Raw genomic sequence first — 18,027 nt, forward strand, 5'->3', positions numbered from 1 at the left:
AAACTTATTGTGGCGAATTGAAGAAGTGCACTCCCGCTGGGTCCGCCACCCTAAGGCGAGCGGGAAAAAGCATTGTGTAGGACGGGTTCAGTTTGAGAAGTGAGATTCTGCTGTGTTGTACTTCCTTCGTGAAGTCTGGGAAGATCATGACAGGACTATTGTCGATGCGGAGAGTTTGTTTTTGGCGAGCACATTGTAAGATGTGGTCTCTATCTCCGAAGTGTAATAGTCTAGCCACCACTGGTCGTGGAGCAGCTCCTGGTTTTGGCAGCCTAGCCGGTACTCTATGAGCCTGCTCCAGGGCATAAAAGCGGTACAGGCCTGTTGGAGCCACCTCAGCTCGGAGCCAGTCTTCTAAGTAGCTGACCATGTCGGGTCCCTCTGTTTTTTCCGGTATCCTGATAACGCGAATATTATTCCGCCGTGATCTCCCTTCACTGTCCTCAGCACGCAGCCCTAGGGTTTTCACCTTGGTTTCCAGGTCCGGTAGAGATTGTCACATCCCCTGTACTTCATCCAGTAGGCCGCATAATTCTTTTTCATTGCTTGCTACTCTGTCTTTGAGCTTGCGGTGATAGTCTTTGAGTAAGCTGAGGTCTGTACCGATAGCATCAATCCCTCTAGCGCCTCGCTGGAGGCCGTTATAGCTTGCATTATGTCAGTTAATGTAGGTTTCCGGGAGGGCAACTCTCCACTTGTTTCGGGCACATCCTCTTCATCTTCAGAGTGGGGTCCAGGGACATCCACACTAAGAGCCGTGAAGGCTCGCTTTTTTTGTGGTCTCCCCGTCTTGGAGCTATTGCGTGCAGAATTGGCGTCTGAGGGGGCTCAGTGTCCCCTAGAAGTATCGCGTCTGAACACCTCCAATTGCGCTAGGCCGCCTCTCCTCTGTCGCACCACAGCCAGAGAGCCTTGGCCGGCCTCGTCACAAGTGATCTCTCCCACTTCCTGTGGTGCGAGCTAAGAGGTCTCGCCGAGACAAAACACCGCTCAGCAGTCCACCGTTCTCACAAGTATTCTCCAATACTTGATCGCCGCAGCACTTCACAGCCTCTCCCCTCAGCTTCATCTCTGAAGTGTGTAACAGGCCCAGTAGTCTGCACTAGTGTTCTCTTCTGTTGCAACGCCACTTGGTCACCACTCACCCCAGGTATACCCCACAGAGAGCCAGCAAGTCATCCCGCGGTGGCTGGCGCCACATCCGTTACGTAGGCGCTATATCGAGGTGCTCCTGTGCGGGGCTGCTATCATTGGACCCACTGTTCTCGTCAGGGGTCCGGAAAAGGAAGCGCCCGTTCATCTCATGCTTCCTTCAGCCCTGTAGTAGTGCATGTGTTCTCGCTTCGCAGAATATGCACACTCCCTTCCACAGTGCTTGTCCCCGGGCTCCGCGTTGCGTGGGGGCCAGAGGTACCAGGCTCTGGCGGTGTGTGGTGTGGGACGGGTTTCAGTCCCTGAGGGTCACAATGACCTCCGTCCCAGAAATCGCGCCAAGAGGAGACAAACCAGTACAGTCAGGGGGAGCCCGGCGCCATTTTGGCTGGGGTTCTGCGAGGTCCTTCCAGCTGGCAATACCCGGGTCACCAGCCTCCACAATACGGCTCCACGTCGATCCGCAATTTCCCTGGTACGTAGTTCACAGATGGGGCAGCTGTGGGCTCATCACGAGCAGGCCGTCATTTAATTCGGCCGAGATCTCAGGACGCTCTCCGCCCGGCTGCCATTTTGCGACCAGGACCGGGGCAGGGTGGGGGGTCAGCGCTGCAGGACAATATAGTGTTTCAAAGGCTCTCCAACCCCTCCTCACCTCCTCAGGAGCTCTCCGCAGTCTGCCAGGCAGCTCAGGCGAGTGCACCCGGTCCTAGTCGTCCGATCTTCCCGCAAGTCGGGAACCATGGGAGTAGTCAGGTCGCGGCCGCCATCTTTTCTGTGCCTGGACCGCCGAGAGGACAACCGCCAGTTCACCCTCACAGATGGCAGTGATTGCGGCGCAGTGCACCTCCGGGTCTTGCAGTCATGGTCCAGAAGGCTTTTGTGCAGGTTGCGGCTTACCCCCGCTATGTCAGCGGATCAGGATATTTGAAAACAGGGAGACGGCGGTCGGAGCTCCTCAGCTCACGTCCGTCTCCATAGGCTGCTGGCTACGCCTCCCTTGGTGTGATTCTTTTTTGTGTGAAAAGCTTACTGACCGACTATAGTGGTACATGCAACTGCTTTACATCCCTCCTGGATAAGCCTTAGCTGCTCTCAACAGCTACCCCTCGAGAGCTTTGGTTTTCAGGGACGTAAACACTATCACTGAAGGTTGCCTAGACTCAGTGGACAGTGCCTCTCCATAGATGTACAATATATACTGAGCTAGGCTCCTGCACCACCCGCTCAAAATCAATTCTGTGATTTCCTTGTTCAAATGAGTCACATTTTTGTTAGTGGTTAGTGTGGCTTCACTCTGTCACCTTGACCCTCTTCACTTTTTAAAACGATATTCATATTTTGTCTGAAAAGTGTGGCCGATACTGTTTAGGCGTTGTATCATCTGTACCAGAAACATGACCAACATCTTATGGCAATGCTAACCATTATTCAGACTTGTAGGAGAGTAGGGTCTGCTTCCTATGGTCACCCCCACTTTTTGCTTTTGCTTCACTGGTTTTCGACTTACATGTGGCTGTGGGCCTGCTAATCAGACCCACAGCCCAGCTGTTCTCTCTCTAAATTTATACTATGTACTTTAGGTACATAACCCCATTGGTAAGGATCACCTTATTGGGCCCTGTACAGTGTACCTTAGGTACCCAGGGCATAGGTGTACCCTAGGCCTACCAGGGGCTGCAGCATATATTATGCCACCCCTGGCTGGCCTCCCATCATGACACAACTGGCTGATCACTCAGCTGGGGCAAGGTCGTGTAATCACCCCTTGCTTAGGTATAGTATTCCTATACCTACCTTATATATAGACACATGGGTAACCTGTAAGCCACTCCTATGGCAGGCCTTAACAATCCTGGAGGCAGAGCGCTTGGTAACATGTGAGATTGTGCTCTAGCATGAGCTGAGCCTGTCTGCAGCTTTCGGAACCATGTCCTTATAGCTGTTCTATGATATCGCTACCATATACTCTTAAAGTGCCTTATAATCCTTGCGGTTATGGTAACTATGGTTGGCTTTATCAAAACATGTCGTGTAAGGTGTCTAACACTGTGGAATACTACCCCCACACCATTTCTGGCCATGAGGATAGTATTCCCCCCCCTTCTAGAGGGAGAAGACATGTTAAAATCCTACTTACCTGGTTAAAGTTAACCAGAGCCCCAGCATCACAAAATGGATGCTGCTGCCACGGACACAAGTCTGACCTCCTGCTGCTGGGAGTCCTTCCAGCGAGGGAGGCTTGGACAATAGGTTTCCTGCCTTGGGAGGTGCTAGCACCACCCCAGACAGGACTTAGTGTATTGGGGCAGGGAGGATGAAAGAAACAAGACACTGCCTGCGGCACACAAGGTGTCCCATGCATAGCCCGGTTCAAACCGGTGCTGGGGCACTCCAGCCCCAGCGCGAAACTGGAATAAGGGAAGGGGGTGTAACCACCCCCCCTCCCTGGTCCCACCCGGTCCCACCCATAGAAGGGACCTAGCAGGTAACCCAGCCCCCCAGAATAGTATAAGAGTGGGAGCTGAGTACCTAGGACTTTGGATTATCCTGAACTGAAACTAGACACAAAACTCTGGACCTTCGACATTCGACGACAAGAAGACTGAAGAATCTCCCTTGTGGCCAAGGAGTGGCCACCCTGTGCAAACAGGCACCAACAAGCGGCCTGCAGTTTGCTTTGCCCAAGTTCTACGAGGAACCGACTGCAGAGCCCGACCAGCGCCTTGACCTCCAGGCTTCTCCGAACCTGATCCACATCCACAGCAGAGCTGAGATCCGTGGAGGCGACGAGAGACGTGGGACCGGCTACCTGGGAAAATTGGCGAGTAGCTTCCAGCGCAGCTTCTGAGGCATCCTCGAAGTTGTGCTCTGGGGATTGAGAAGCCCCAACCCCGAGCACCATCTGCACCGAAGATCAGCCCTCCTCACTCCACGAGTTCTGCGTGGGGTCCTTCCGCATTTTCCTGCTCGACGCGTCTGTCCGGTTGCTGGCCCGTTGGCTAGTAGCCTCAGTGATGACGAACCCTTAACTTTCCACCGCTGGTTTGCCTCCTCCAGACTGGCCCTTGCTTCTCTGTGAAAGAGAAGCACCACAGACCTTCCTGGTCTGCACCTGAAGCGAATTTCCATTTCCGCGTGGGTTGCCTTTGCCAAGGCTTGTTGACTCCAATCGGGACGTCGACTCCGCCATCAGCAAGATCCTTCGTGGGACAGCTCGTACCCTGGTTCTGGTCGTCCTCGACGCCTCCTGGTCCACGCAGCTGCAGAGACAAGCTTCAAGACATCCCCTGTGTTCTGCACGACATCGCCTGGTTCCTTCCTGGTTCCACACGGTCACTGGCTAGTGACCCAGACTTTGTCCCCTCTGCTTGCAGGTGTTCTTCCTTCAAGATCCATCCTTGGGTCCATCGGACATCTTCCTCCTGGCCGCCTGCCAGCATCTGTTCTTCAGGCATCCATAGGATCCAGCGACGACACCCGACACATCTTCACACCTATGCACCGTCTCCTGTGGGTGAGGTAACGCGAGTACTCCGGTGCGCCAGTGGATATTGACTATCCAAGTATCTAAGTCTTTAGTTGCTTCCTCCTAGTTACTTCGGAAGTGTCCTTATTCTTCATATTTCTGACTACTACATTCCCATTGACTTTAATGTAACCCGCGTGTGTGTTTCCACACTGCACACGCCTCCCGTGGGCCTCCAACTTCCTAACTATTGGTAGGGTAGTGTAGCCCCAGCGATGCCCTAGGCCTACTCCCTGTTCGTGACGTGGTACCACTTTCTTAGTATATGGTTTGCGTGGCCCCTGGGACTAACTGTATTTTCCTGTGTAACTTAACGTATGCTACTTAAGAAATTGTTTGTGCTTAGACCTCTGAACTCATAAACAGTGCTGAGGGGGTATATGTTAGAATAAATACATTCTAATTTTATATATACCTGGTGTGGTGTCCTTTCATTTGGTATTCAAGGGATTGTAATGGTATAACAGCTGGCTTCACATGCCATACAGAGTTTAGCCTAAGACTACTCTTGTCCATGCTACCACTAGGATAGCTGGTCTATAAGGTTGACTTTACAACCAATCACCATAAGGGTTGTTTGGACTGATACAGGGTGTACACTAGAACTAGTGACATCATATATCAGGCCAACTTCTCACAAGACTCACTCCCACTTTAATACATAAAGCTACCTATCACATTCAGACCTTCTAAATGCGTAGGCAACGCCTCCCATTGACATTTTACCAGCATTTATCCTTCCTACATTTTCATATGAAATATTTACAAGTTACCTTCACATTTACATCTCCCTAATTTAGAATCCCTCCCCTCCTTTCTCCCATCTCTCAAACACAAAGGCACATTCAGTATCCACATATTAAAATGCTGCATCTTGGTCGCGTAATTTGTCCGGTTTCTACAGATATATAATGAGATAAACATGGCTCATTGTTTCTGCTCACTTAATTTTTCTGATCTGATTGTCTCCAGACTCATCAGTGAGAGGACTGTGGAAGAGAACATCCTTAAGAAGGCCAATCAAAAACGTATGCTGGGAGATATGGCCATAGAGGGGGGCAACTTCACCACAGCTTACTTTAGACAGGTGAGTAGTCATTAATTGTATTTTATATAAGATCCATACAAAATCTCCTACTACTTCTAGGATTGTTACTTTAAAACTTAAATGTTCAGCATTTGAGATAATGAGAGACCCAAGCACTTTGTGCTCAACTTTTATCTCACATGAAGCTAATATCTAATCAAAGAAAATCTTCTTTTTATCTTTGAAAATGTTGAAATGGCAACAGAATATGCACTTATTGATAACCACTACAGCAGATGACTTCAGATTTGGGCTCCTGCTAAAAGAATCATATCTTCCTTTGTGTAAGGAAATGGAGTGTATTAAATGATGGTGGTGTGTGACCTTACCGTGTAATACTTACCAACCCCTTTTTGTCAAACCTTCAGCTCAACCATGGGTAGCTGTGGATCTGTGTAGCAAGGTTCACACAAAGGAACAAGTGTAAAGCATTTAGACCACATCAAAACAATTGAAGAAATCAAGACACTAAAGAAATCAAACACACATTTTAAAAAGTAGACTGTATTTTTAGACACCACAATGAAAAGATCCTCCAGATGTTTCCTGAAATATAGAATTTACAAGGTACAGAAAATCAAAACATTTCACTCTACTACAAACAAGCATTGGCAAATTCAACGAATTTGACCCAGAGAAATCTTTACACTAAAAAAGTTTGCGCTAGTTGTAGTGCAGTCCCTGAACTTCACTTTAGGTGAGCAACTCAAATAGGGAGCCGGTCAAGGGGACCAGCAAGGTCCTCAGAAGCAGGTTGAGCAGTCTTCAGTCAGTTCCAAGTACGTTTAATCTTTGCAGGGCTTTCCTATTGAAGTTGTTCTGATGCAAGGGATGAAGGATCCTGAACATGCTCAAAGGAAGCTGTGGTTGGCATTCGATTGACTGGGGTCTTGCTCGACTACTCATCAATCCACAAAGGGGGTGTTTCTGGTTACAGGGTCGATGTCCCTCGAAGTCCTCTCGGTGCTGGCAGGAGTCCAGTCGCCACTGGACTACCGGTCGCCCGGTACCGCGGTCATAGGCAATCTTTCCTGGGTTAGTAGCTCGTCCTCTGGAAGTCCCAGGGGCAATCAGATGACACTCCCGGGCTCAGCAAACTTGGGTTCAACTTGTGCATCGGGTCCTGGGTGCTTCATGAGCTACCAACTTGCCCCAGCTAGCTTCTTCAGCTGTTGTGCCTCAGTGTTCCTCCATATTTTTTTTGGCCTGCTTGTCTGTTTTTTTACGACATAGCAGTGTTTCGTTTTTCTACCCTTTCAATGTCTTTGGGGTTCAAGCCCTGTGAGTCCTGTGGATGACAAATGTCCACTGTGGATCCTCACTCTGTTTGCATGTGGTGTGTGGGTGAGCACCATGATGCCGACGAATGCGACTCTTGTCGCCAACTCCAACCGAAGACGCAAAGAGAACATCGCATGAAGCTCCTTGCGGCGCAAATGTCACAGGCATCAAAATAATCTTGTCCTCCTCGGTCTCCTACGTGCTCCACGGACTGACCGCATCTCTGCTCGAGGAGCTGCTTCCGCGGTGTCACTGTCCTTCGATGTCTGAAGGTCTGTCTTGGCATAGGGGAGGTCGATGTTGCTGTGCCTTCTGCCTTCGTTCCCCCTCTTGTGTTGTAGTGTCTGGGCTTGAGTCCGCCCCGCGTCTCCCTGCCTAGCCAGGGCCCAGGGCGTCTTTGACCCAGATAAGACCATATTCTGAATCTCTTCATTCTATTTTTGGATCATCTCCTTCTTCTGAATTGTCGTTGGGCCCCACGGAGGTGCATGAGGTCATACCTGTGTCCCCGCTGGCTGTTTCTCCCTCACCTTCAGGCTGATCTCCTGTTTCTAACACCTTAGCGATGCCGGTATACAGCCGGTTGAGGCTACCACCTTCGGCTACTGCTTCTGGTCTTCTGACTCCAATGTCTGTGTTGGGCTCTTGCCTGCTGGCTCAGATGGTGATGCCATCTGATAGAGACTACTAGCCGCAGATTCCTTCACATAGAATTATCCCCAGGCGTGAGACTTGATCCGGAAAGGATATTGCCACACCATCCCTGCGCGTCGGGGGCGGGGCGACATCACGCGACTCCGCCCAGGCGTCGTCCGCGTGCGTGACTTCAGCGAGGTCACATAAGAGCCGCCCCGGCGTGCCTACGTCAAGTTTTTTCCTTTTTCGCGTGCAACGCGGATCTGATCCTTACTACGGGCCTGTTAGGGCCCCTTTTTCTTCCATTTCCTTTTGGTGGAACAGTGTGCGAATGCCTTAGGGCTTCAAAACCTGCACGTTTTGTGGGCGTCTTATGTCGGCGACGGACCCTCACCTCATTTGTATGATGTGTTTGGGGGAGGATCACGGCACCACAGATTGTGCGGCGTGCCAACAGTTGAAGCCAAAGTCGCAGCGGGAGCACCGGATGAAACTTCTCTTGGCGCGTCTCTTCATGTCGACGTCCTCCCCTCGGTCTGCTTCGATGGACGGCTTCAGATACGGCCTTGGTCGTCGTCCTCGCCCTACTCCGGTGTCACGTGAGCGTCGCTCCCCGGTGGGTAAGTGTCGAAGTCTGTCTCCGGGGGCGTGGACTCTCCGCAGGTGATGCTGCCCCGCGTGTCGTCCTATCCACAGTTTCCCGGTGTTGGGGCGTTGAGTGTCCAAATGGAGACATACGCGGCGGCTTTGCAGACCTCGCTGGTGTCTCCTCCTCCTTCCCCTCCTGGGGCGTCGGCGGATCCCTCGCCCTGCGCAGGGCCTTCCGCGGCGCCGCCGGTGGCTCCGGCACCGACTGGTTCCGATCCAGGCTTGGAGGTTGTGGTGCTGTTAAAGTGCGGCTCCTCTGAGGCACCTCCTTCAGGCCATGGCGTCTCTGCCTCACCGCAAACTCCCGCGGGAGTCTCTGTGGTGTCACAGGTGTGAGAAGTTGGCCTGATATATGATGTCACTAGTTCTAGTGTACACCTTGTATCCGTCCAAACAACCCTTATGGTGATTGGTTGTAAAGTCAACCTTATAGACCAGCTATCCTAGTGGTAGCATGGACAAGAGCAGTCTTAGGCTAAACTCTGTATGGCATGTGAAGCCAGCTGTTATACCATTTGCAATCCCTTGAACACCACAACAAATATATATGAAAATAGAATGTATTTATTCTAGTCAAAATACCCTCAGCACTCTTTATGAGATTCGAGGTAAGTACAACACAGTCTTAATTAAGCATACATAAGTCACACAGGTAAGTAATACAGTTAGGCCCTAGGGGCCACGCAAACCATATGCTAAGTAAGTGGTATAAGGACCACTGTCACAAACACAGGTTAGGTTTAGGCCTAGGGAATCGCTGGGGCTACACTATCCTACCAGTTGTTAGGCAGTGGGAGGCCCACGGGATTCAGGTGCAGAGTGAAACACTCACGCGTAATGCGTAAAAGTCGGTAGAAATAGTTATGTTTAGAAATAAGGAGTTTTAGGACACTTCGGAAAGAGCTAGGAGTTAGAGACTTGGAAACTAGACCCTAGGATAGTCAATACCCTTGTGAGCACCGGAGTACTCAAGTTACCTAGCCCACGGGCTGTGGGTGCATAGGTGTGAACTTGCGTCGGGTTTCGTCGTCGACTCCTGTGGATGCCTGACGTAAAGATGCTGACAGGCAGTCAGTGAAGAGTGTCCGGTGGATTCCAAGGATGGAATCAAGAAGGATACCTGCAAGCAGAGGGGACAGAGTCTAGGTCACCAGCCAGGAGCCGGGAAGGAACCAGGAAGGAATCAGGCGATGTCGGGAAGATGCAGGTGAAGAGGTGAAGCTTGTCGCAGCAGCCACGGGTACCAGGAGGCGTCGAGGACGACCAGAACCAGGAGGCGAGCTGTCCCACGAGGGCTCTTGCTGTTGATGGCGTCGATGTCGAGTTCGGACCCAACAAGCCTTGGCAAGCGCAACCCACGCAGGATGAAGGATTTGCTTCTGTTGCAGACCAGGAAGGTCTGAGGTGCTTCTCCTTCGCAGGGAAGCAAGGGCCAGTCTGGAGGAGCCAAACCAGCAGTGAAAAGTTAAGGGTTCGTCGTCACAAAGGCTACTAGCCAACGGGCAAGTAACCGGACAGACGCGTCGAGCAGGAAAATGCAGAAGGGCCCCACGCAGAACTCGTGGAGTGTGGAGGGCTGATCTTCGGTGCAGATGGTGCTCGGGGTTGGGGCTTCTCAATCCCCAGAGCACAACTTCGAGGATGCCTCAGAAGCTGCACTGGAAGCTAGTAGCCAATTTTCCCAGGTAGCCGGTCCCACGTCTGGATCAGGGTCGGAGAAGTCTGGAAGTCAAGGCACTGGTCGGGCTCTGCAGTCGGTTCCTCGTAGAACTTCGGGCAAAGCAAACGGCAGGTCGCTTGTTGGTGCCTGTTCGCACAGGGTGGCCACTCCTTGGCCACAAGGGAGATTCTTCAGTCTTCCGTAGTCGAATGTCGAAGGTCCAGAGTTTCTGTTCAAGTTGCAGTTTTCAGGATAATTCAAAGTCCTAGGGACTCAGCTCCCACTCTTATACTAATCTGGGGGGCTGGGTTACCTGCTAGGTCCCTCCTATGGGTGGGACCAGGGAGGGGGGTGGTCACACCCCCTTCCCTTTGTCCAGTTTCGTGCCAGAACTGGGGATGGAGTGCACCAGCACCGGTTTGAACTGGACTATGCATGGGACACCTTGTGTGCCCCAGGCAGTGTCTCGTTTCTTTCATCCCTCCCTGCCCCAATACACTAAGGCCTTTCTAGGGTGGTGCTAGCACCTCCCAAGGCAGGAAACCTATTGTCCAAGCCTCCCTCGCTGGAAGGACTCCCAGCAGCAGGAGGTCAGACTTGTGTCTGTGGCAGCAGCATCCATTTTGTGATGCTGGGGCTCTGGTTAACTTTAACCGGGTAGTAAGTCTTCAACATGTCTTCTCCCTCTAGAAGGGGGGAATACTATCCTCATCCCCAGAAATGGTTTGGGGGTAGTATTCAGAAGTGTTAGACACCTTACACGACATGTTTTGATAAAGCCAAACCATAGTTACCATAACCGCAAGGATTATAAGGCACTTGAAGAGTATATGGTAGGCGATATCATAGAACAGCTATAAGGACATGGTTCCGAAAGCTGCAGACAGGCTCAGCTCATGCTAGAGCACCATCTCACATGTTACCAAGCACTCTGCCTTCAGGATTGTTAAGGCCTGCCATAGGAGTGACTGATAGGTTACCCATGTGTCTATATATAAGGTAGGTATAGGAATACTGCACCTAAGCAAGGGGTGATTACACGACCTTGCTCCAGCTGAGTGATCAGCCAGTTGTGTCATGATGGGAGGCCAGTCAGGGGTGGCATAATACATGCTGCAGTCCCTGGTAGGCCTAGGGTACACCTATGCCCTGGGTACCTAAGGTACACTGTACAGGGCCCTAGAAGGTGATCCTTACCAATTGGGTTATGTACCTAAAGTACATAGTGTGATTTTAGAGAGAGAACAGCTGGGCTGTGGGTCTGATTAGCAGGCCCACAGCCACATCGAAGTCGAAAACCAGTGAAGCAAAAGCAAAAAGTGGGGGTGACCATAGAAAGCAGACCCTACTCTCCTACAGCGGGAGGTCGCCGGGGCTCGGGTCATATCCCGAGCCCCTCTCGGTCCTTTGACAAGGTGATCCTGTCTAAGGCCGAGGTGACGCTGCTACGGCGCCGGCAGCAGCTGGACCGTGCGGAGCCACAGGGATCGGTGGACCCTCCTCGTCCCTCTCCGGGCCCCTCATGTCCCTCTCCACAGGCGGCTGCTTTGTCGGAGGGCGAGTCGGAGGTTGCATCATCCCTGGCGCCGCCACATAGGTTGCCGAGCGAAACCTCGCCTCATTCTGGGCCGCAGCTGGCGGAGGGCTTTGTGCCACTCCCCAGGACCGTCTTGTTCCCCCACGCAGGGGGCTGCCTCGGCGGGGGTCGGGTAGGCGTCATTCTGGCGCCGCCCCGGAGCCGGTGCTGCTCCATCTCTACTCTGGTCTCCTTTCCGGTCTCTGGTGCGGGGTGACTTGGAGGTACCTTGTCCGGTGACGCCGGATGGTGCCGACGTCCTGCCTCAAGCAGCGGACTCTACGGCTCCGCGCAGGAGTCGTACCGCGGATTAGTCTTCGGATGCTCCTTCTCCGGAGGCCGGCTGTATATTGGTGTCGTCCTCCCCGGAGACTGATCGCCGTGTGGTGTCTTTCTCACTGGCACCGAAGGGCGTCTCCGCACCCTTCCTGAGGGAGAGGTGTTCGTCGGAAGAGCGGCAGGTCCCTCCTTCTTCGGCTCCTTCTGACTTCCAGGTCTGGCCCTTGCCCGTCCCGCTTGGCCTCGGGGACGGCCGCCTTAGTTTGCAGCCGTCGCCCACGAAGGAGCTGCTTTCTCCACCGCGGGGCCCTACGGAGGCGGGTGCGGCCTTCGGTCACGTGGTGTCCACGGCTGTGGGCATCCTGCGCATGGGTGACCCGGTGGCTCACTTTCCGGCGGGCCATCTATTGGAGGTCCTTCACCAGGGCTCTGGTGGGAGGGAAGTCTTACTTCCCTTTGAAGGTTCGCTCCTTTCTTCCTTGACGGGGGCTTGGAGGCGTCCTGCCTCAGGGGACCTGGTGCCTCCGCATCTTCGGCACCGGCACCTCCCGGCGCCAAGTGACCCGGCGTGTCTTTCCCTTCACCCCTCAGCCGCCAGTCCCCTTGTGCGGACTGCTTTTCCCTCCCTGCCGCCACTGTTGACTCTGGTGTCCCGAGAGGCTGCTGGCTGGTCTCCTAGGGGGCGCAACATGTTCGCCTCGACCTGCGGGCCCTTAACACCTTGTGTGTGCTGGCTAGGGCCTCCTCCTGTTTGTGGGACTCGGCTGAGTCTCTGGGATCTGCAGCGTCCCAGGAGTCTGGTCAGGTGGACTTACGGCATTATGCATTGGATGGCCAGGGGCTTCCGGCGTTTATTCTCCGCTCCGGACATCTCAGAGGTGCTGGGCCGGGCCATGGCTTACTCAGTCGCTCTCCGTCGCCATGCTTGGCTTCGGGACGGAGTATTCCCTGAGAATATTCGAGAGTGACTCATCGACCTTCTGTTTGATGGCAGCCTGTTCCATACCCCGGCCGACTCCGCCATCCAAAGGTTCTTGGCAGGGCTCCGTCCTCCTCCTCCGTATCCTCCTCCTCCTCCTCCGTCCCCTCCTCAGTGACTTCTGAGTTGGGGTTGATTCTGGGCCTTCTTAGGCCGGTTGTTCTGGCTGTGGAGTGTGTTTTCTTGACGTTTACGTCCTTTCATAGACTTTGGCATTGTTGGCTGCTGGACGGCCCTTGTGTTGATTGTGTGTGGGTTCTGCAGGAATTGTTGCGCTGACTTGGCCCTGAGATTGGGCCTTCTGCTTTGCTTGGGCTGCTTATCACGCCGTCAGCGGGGGTGTTTTTTTCCCCGTGGCTCTTTTGTTTTTCCTCTGCTGCAGAAGTTCTTCCAAAGAGGGTTCCCATATCTTGCGCTCTGCTTGAGGGTTCTGGTCGCCTTCGGGTGCCTGCTCTCCACGGCGTTTAGGTAGGTTGATTTTGCTTCCTGAGGTCCTGTGCGTGGCCACTCGTAGTGGTGTGCCCGGGCATCTCCTCCTCTCCCTGCTCCTGGCCTCAGGTTGTTCTTCTTGCTTCTGGCGGCTTTGACTGCTAGCGCTGTTCAGGCTGGCAGGCTGCTCTCCATCTGGAGTGGGTTTGCCTTCTTTTCCCTCGTTTCCTAGGGCCCTCTAGGCCTCTTCTTCTTCTTCCGCTTTTCCTGTCTTGGCATTGGGCGGAAGCTATGTTGCCTTGTGGGGGAGTGGGGTGCTTTGGCCTCTCCGTCCTTGCCCTTGATTTCTCTGCTGTGAGTGTACGATCCTCTTCAGCCTTCTTTCCCTCCTACATCCCCTTGGGGTCGGTGGGGATCTGCTTATAGGGGTTCCTTTGGCCTAGCAGGAGTGAGGTTCTACCTGGTCCACAGATCTGGTCCCCTTTGGGGCCCTCTGTTCTGCATTGGCTGGTGGGGTCCTCTCGCAGACCCTCCTTCCCAGGGGGTATGGCTAGGGTATCTATTCTACGTGACGGAATCTGCGGCTAGTAGTCTCTATCAGATGTACGAGTTTCTTACCTTCGGTAACGATGTATCTGGCAGAGACGATTCTAGCCGCAGATTCCTTCACGGCCCACCCTTCCTCCCCTATTCTGCGAGGACCCTTGGGTTGGTCTTTTGTACTCGCCTCCCAGTGGGGGGCTGTGTCTCCTGTCAGTGCCTTCCTTGTTCTTGACGGGTGGCTCCGCCTGGGGGCGGTTCATTCCTCCTTTGGTCCTTTGGAGGATGGGGTTCCGGTGCCCTGCTGCTCTGGCTACTCCAGGTTTGGGGGGGATTGCTTTCTATCCCTGTCCTCCCTCCCCTCCCTTCCTTCCATTGCTATCCTCTGATTAAGGGTCATCTGGCCTCTTCTTGCCCTGTCCCTTGTGGGTCGTTGCCCTCTAGGTTGGGGTGGCTTGGAGGTTTGTTGTCCCTGTCTGTCTTGGGGGGGGGGGGGGGGGGGTTACTACGTGTGCCATGACTTTTACGCATGTTCCTTGCCTCCAGGGCACAGGGATGGGAGGTTGTCTATGTGCTGGCAGGGTGACTACGCAGGTTTCTGCTGCTTCTTCTTCTTCTTTCCCTGCCCTTGGGTTCTGCGGTGTTGGCACTACTCTGGTGGTGGTGTTAGTCACCGTTTCTTTCCAATTTTTTTTCTGCTCTTCGCACACTGTTCCCATGCTTCCACAGTTTTTTATCTGGTGGTTCCGCGTTGTGGTGCGGAAAAGTTATCCGAAGAAAACTGACGTAGGCGGGCCGGGGCGGGTCTTATGTAACCTCGCTGACGTTACGCACGCGGACGACGCCTGGGCGGAGTCGCGTGATGTCGCCCCCGGCGCGAAGGAATGCTGTGGCAAAAAAGTTTCCGGATCCAGTCTCATGCCTGGGGATAATTCTACGTGAAGGAATCTGCGGCTAGAATCATCTCTACCAGATACATTGTTACCGAAGGTAAGTAGTTCGTACATCGATGCTGATCAACGCTCTTTCCAGCGTTGAGGTGAGTCACCTTCTCGGCATCGACCAGCTTCGTTAATGCTATCAGATAGGCTGTCGACCATCTCAGGTTCCCTTCCTCCAATTTTTCCTTCTGAGAACCATGGTTGTGGAAGTACTATGGAAAGTGTGGTGTGCCCCATCCCATTTCAGACACGGGTCCACCCCCTATGATGTCTAGCTGATTCCTTGACTTGGGTGACACCAGTGGCTTAGAATCTTCTCTAGCCTCCTCCTGGTTTGGCTACGGAGGCGGGTTTCGCACTGGTTCACATGCTCAATCAAGTTTCAGTTGTACTGGATTAACAACTTCTCCAGTATTGGGGTATCTTTCATAGATTCACATGCTTGAATCATTCCCCGTTGTCGAAGTGGTAGCCCCACGGTACATAAAAAGTAGTCAGTAATTACTCTATCATTAAAGTTAATAGAGAAAAAACATTCACTTTAATATCTTGTCCTAGTCATTAGGTATGGTACCAACTCCAGCTAATCAGGCGCCAGCACCCTCTAGAGCCCTCTCCACAGAGGCTGCAGACTCTGATTTTCTCCCGCACGACGTGTCAAGGGAGTCTCCCTGAGCTCTGCTCAGTATTTCTACTTGGTCTTCTGATTTCTTCAGATCTTGCTTTTCAACACGTCCTCTTCAAAAAGATCTCTCTTCGGGCATTATGAGTCTTGTGGGGAATTAGGACTTCACTCAGATAATCCCCACAAGATCTACTGTCTTCACCCTGAACATCAGGTGAGAGACTGAAAAATTTGCAGTACATTTTCTCAAATAACCTTGAGAGATAGAGGACGCCTTCTTCTGTGGCTACAGAAGCTTAAAACAAAAGGCACTCCTTTATCTGATGAGGAGAGTGATTCCTCCTTAAAGACTACAGCATCTAAAAAAAAAAAAAAGAGCTAGTGAGGCAGAGCTGGTATCTCCTAAGGCTGCTAAGGTGTTGAAAAAGCATCATCACACCTCAAAAAAGGAAGATCAGCCTTCATCTTCAAAAAAGCAATCAGCCCCTCTTAAGCGTCAATCTGGGCCCTCTACGCCTTCAATATCCTCTTTAAAAACGAAGCAGGCGTCAAGGTCTTTCAATGGGACAATTTTACTTCACAGAAAAGATGTTCCGTTGAGGAAGACGTCGCTGATTCCTACATTGACGAGAACTTCATTTGTCACGACGACTTTCTCTTCTCCTCAGACCAAGATGATTGTCATCGGCATCTTCTCCGTCGACGTTGGTATCTGTGAAGGTGAGACCGTCATTGATGACAACTTAGTCTTCATCGTCGAAGAAAAAGAAGTGGCCCGTGTCAGGACCTTCGTCAACGGAAGCATCATCGTTGCCGCGGCTGTGTCGGCGGCTCTCAAAAATAAGTCTCCCTCGTTGATTGACGGTAACTTCGTCGACTGTACCTTCGGTGGTAGCTTTGTAGATTGTAGCCTCGTCGACGGTACCCTCTTCGACAGTAGCCTTTTCGACGGCGCCGAAGACTTCAGATCCTCGTCGACAAACTCCAGACCGTCGACGGAAGAACTGTTGACGAAACCTTTATCTTTGACATCTTCGTCTGTGGTAGGCTTGACAACCTCGTCAATGCTTGTTCCATCTGTTCTGGCCACTTCTAATGGCAGTTCAGGACTACCTAAGAGAAGGCCTTCTCAGGAGGTAATATTGCCTGTACACACCTCTCCAAGTAAAGTATTGCTTTGTCCTCCAGAAGAAATTTTCGATTATGGAGCAGATGAAGAGGAATCAGATGATGATGACCGGTTTAGGGCAGCTCACAGTCCGTCCGAACTTCTCATTAAGTGCCAGGACGATGAAGATGAGGACGATGTATTTTACCCTGAGGTTACTAGTCAAAGACAAACTGAACAAACAATCCAAATTCCGATTTCTCTTGTCTCAAATTTGCATCATATGGTAGAGTATTACTACTGAAGATATCTCCTTTGGAGCCGGAATCTTCAGTTCCCCAGGCACCTATTCCGCAGCCTTCCTTGCTGGTCAGATTCTTCCTACAAACATTCCAGAGGAAAGTCTGCCTACAGAGGCAGAGAAATCCAAGAAACAGTGACAACCGCCCACTGCCGGCCACTGTTCCCAACAATCCAGTCCTATTTCTTCTCCGAATGGTCTGCAGTAACAACGGACAGATGGATTTTGGACATAGTTTCCAACTGTCACACTTTGGAATTCTTGGATTCTTCCAAATTACCCTCCCAGAGGTGGTCCTCCTGCTCATCTAAAAACGTTTGTCCCAAATAAAAATAATTTTAAGGGAGTGATCGAAGTTCTATTCGAGGTTTTATCTCAAAAAGCAATCAGGAGAGTGGCGTCCCATTTTAGACCTTAGTTGCCTCAACACATTTCTAAAAAAGCAATCTTTCTGAATGTTGTCTCTTCAGGAAGTGCTTCAATTGATAAATCAGGTAGATATCATGGCGACCCTAGACCTTCAGGATGCCTATTTTCACATCCCTATCCTCCCCAGACACAGGAAAGTCTGGCACTTAAGAGTGGCTGTCAGGGATTTCAATATCTGATAGAGACTACTAGCCGCAGATTCCTTCACGTAGAATTATCCCAAGGTGTGAGACTGGATCTGGAAAACTTTCTTGCCCAGCATCCCTGTGCGCCGGGGGGGGGGGGGGGGCGACATCACGCGACACCGCCCAGGCGTCGTCCGCACACGTGACGTCCGCAAAGTCACATAAGTCCCACCCAGGCGCGCCTACGTCAGTTTTTTCCTTTTCCACGTGCAACGCGGATCCAGTTTGTGCTCGGGCCTGTTTAGGCCTTTCCCTTACGCTATTGCTGCATGTGTGGGAACAGTGTGTGAATGCCTTCAGGTTTTAAAACTTGCTCGTTGTGTGGCCGTCTCATGTCTGCGACGGATCCTCCCCCAAACTTCTTTCGGCGCGTGTGTCCAGATTGGCGCCTCGTCCGGCCCCTGCGGAGGGTTCTCGGGCCCGCGGCTTCCCTCGCCGACTTCGATCTTCTAGGTTGCAAGAGCGTCGCTCACCTATTGGTAAGTGTCGCAGTAGGTCCCCGAGGGTTGGGTTCCGGCCTGTCGGGGACGTGGGCTCTCCGCGGGTGGTGCGGCCCGCGTGTCGTCCCCTTATTTGCCATTTTCCGGCGTGGGGGCGTCCAGAGCCCAGATGGAGACACATGCGGCGGCTTTGCAGGCCTCG

General features: G+C 52.3%; 1 protein-coding gene across 1 annotated transcript in view; it reads left to right on the forward strand.

Moving 5' to 3' along the window:
- Positions 1–18,027, forward strand: part of SRCAP (Snf2 related CREBBP activator protein) — a 1,742,136-nt gene that overhangs the window by 1,439,573 nt on the left and 284,536 nt on the right. The window contains exon 30 of the mRNA XM_085618450.1: positions 5,654–5,768. Coding sequence (XP_085474576.1) covers positions 5,654–5,768 — 115 coding nt within the window. The remainder of the gene's footprint in view (positions 1–5,653; positions 5,769–18,027) is intronic.

This window comes from Triturus cristatus, chromosome 7 (genome assembly GCF_964204655.1).
Source record: "Triturus cristatus chromosome 7, aTriCri1.1, whole genome shotgun sequence".
NCBI lineage: Eukaryota > Metazoa > Chordata > Amphibia > Caudata > Salamandridae > Triturus > Triturus cristatus.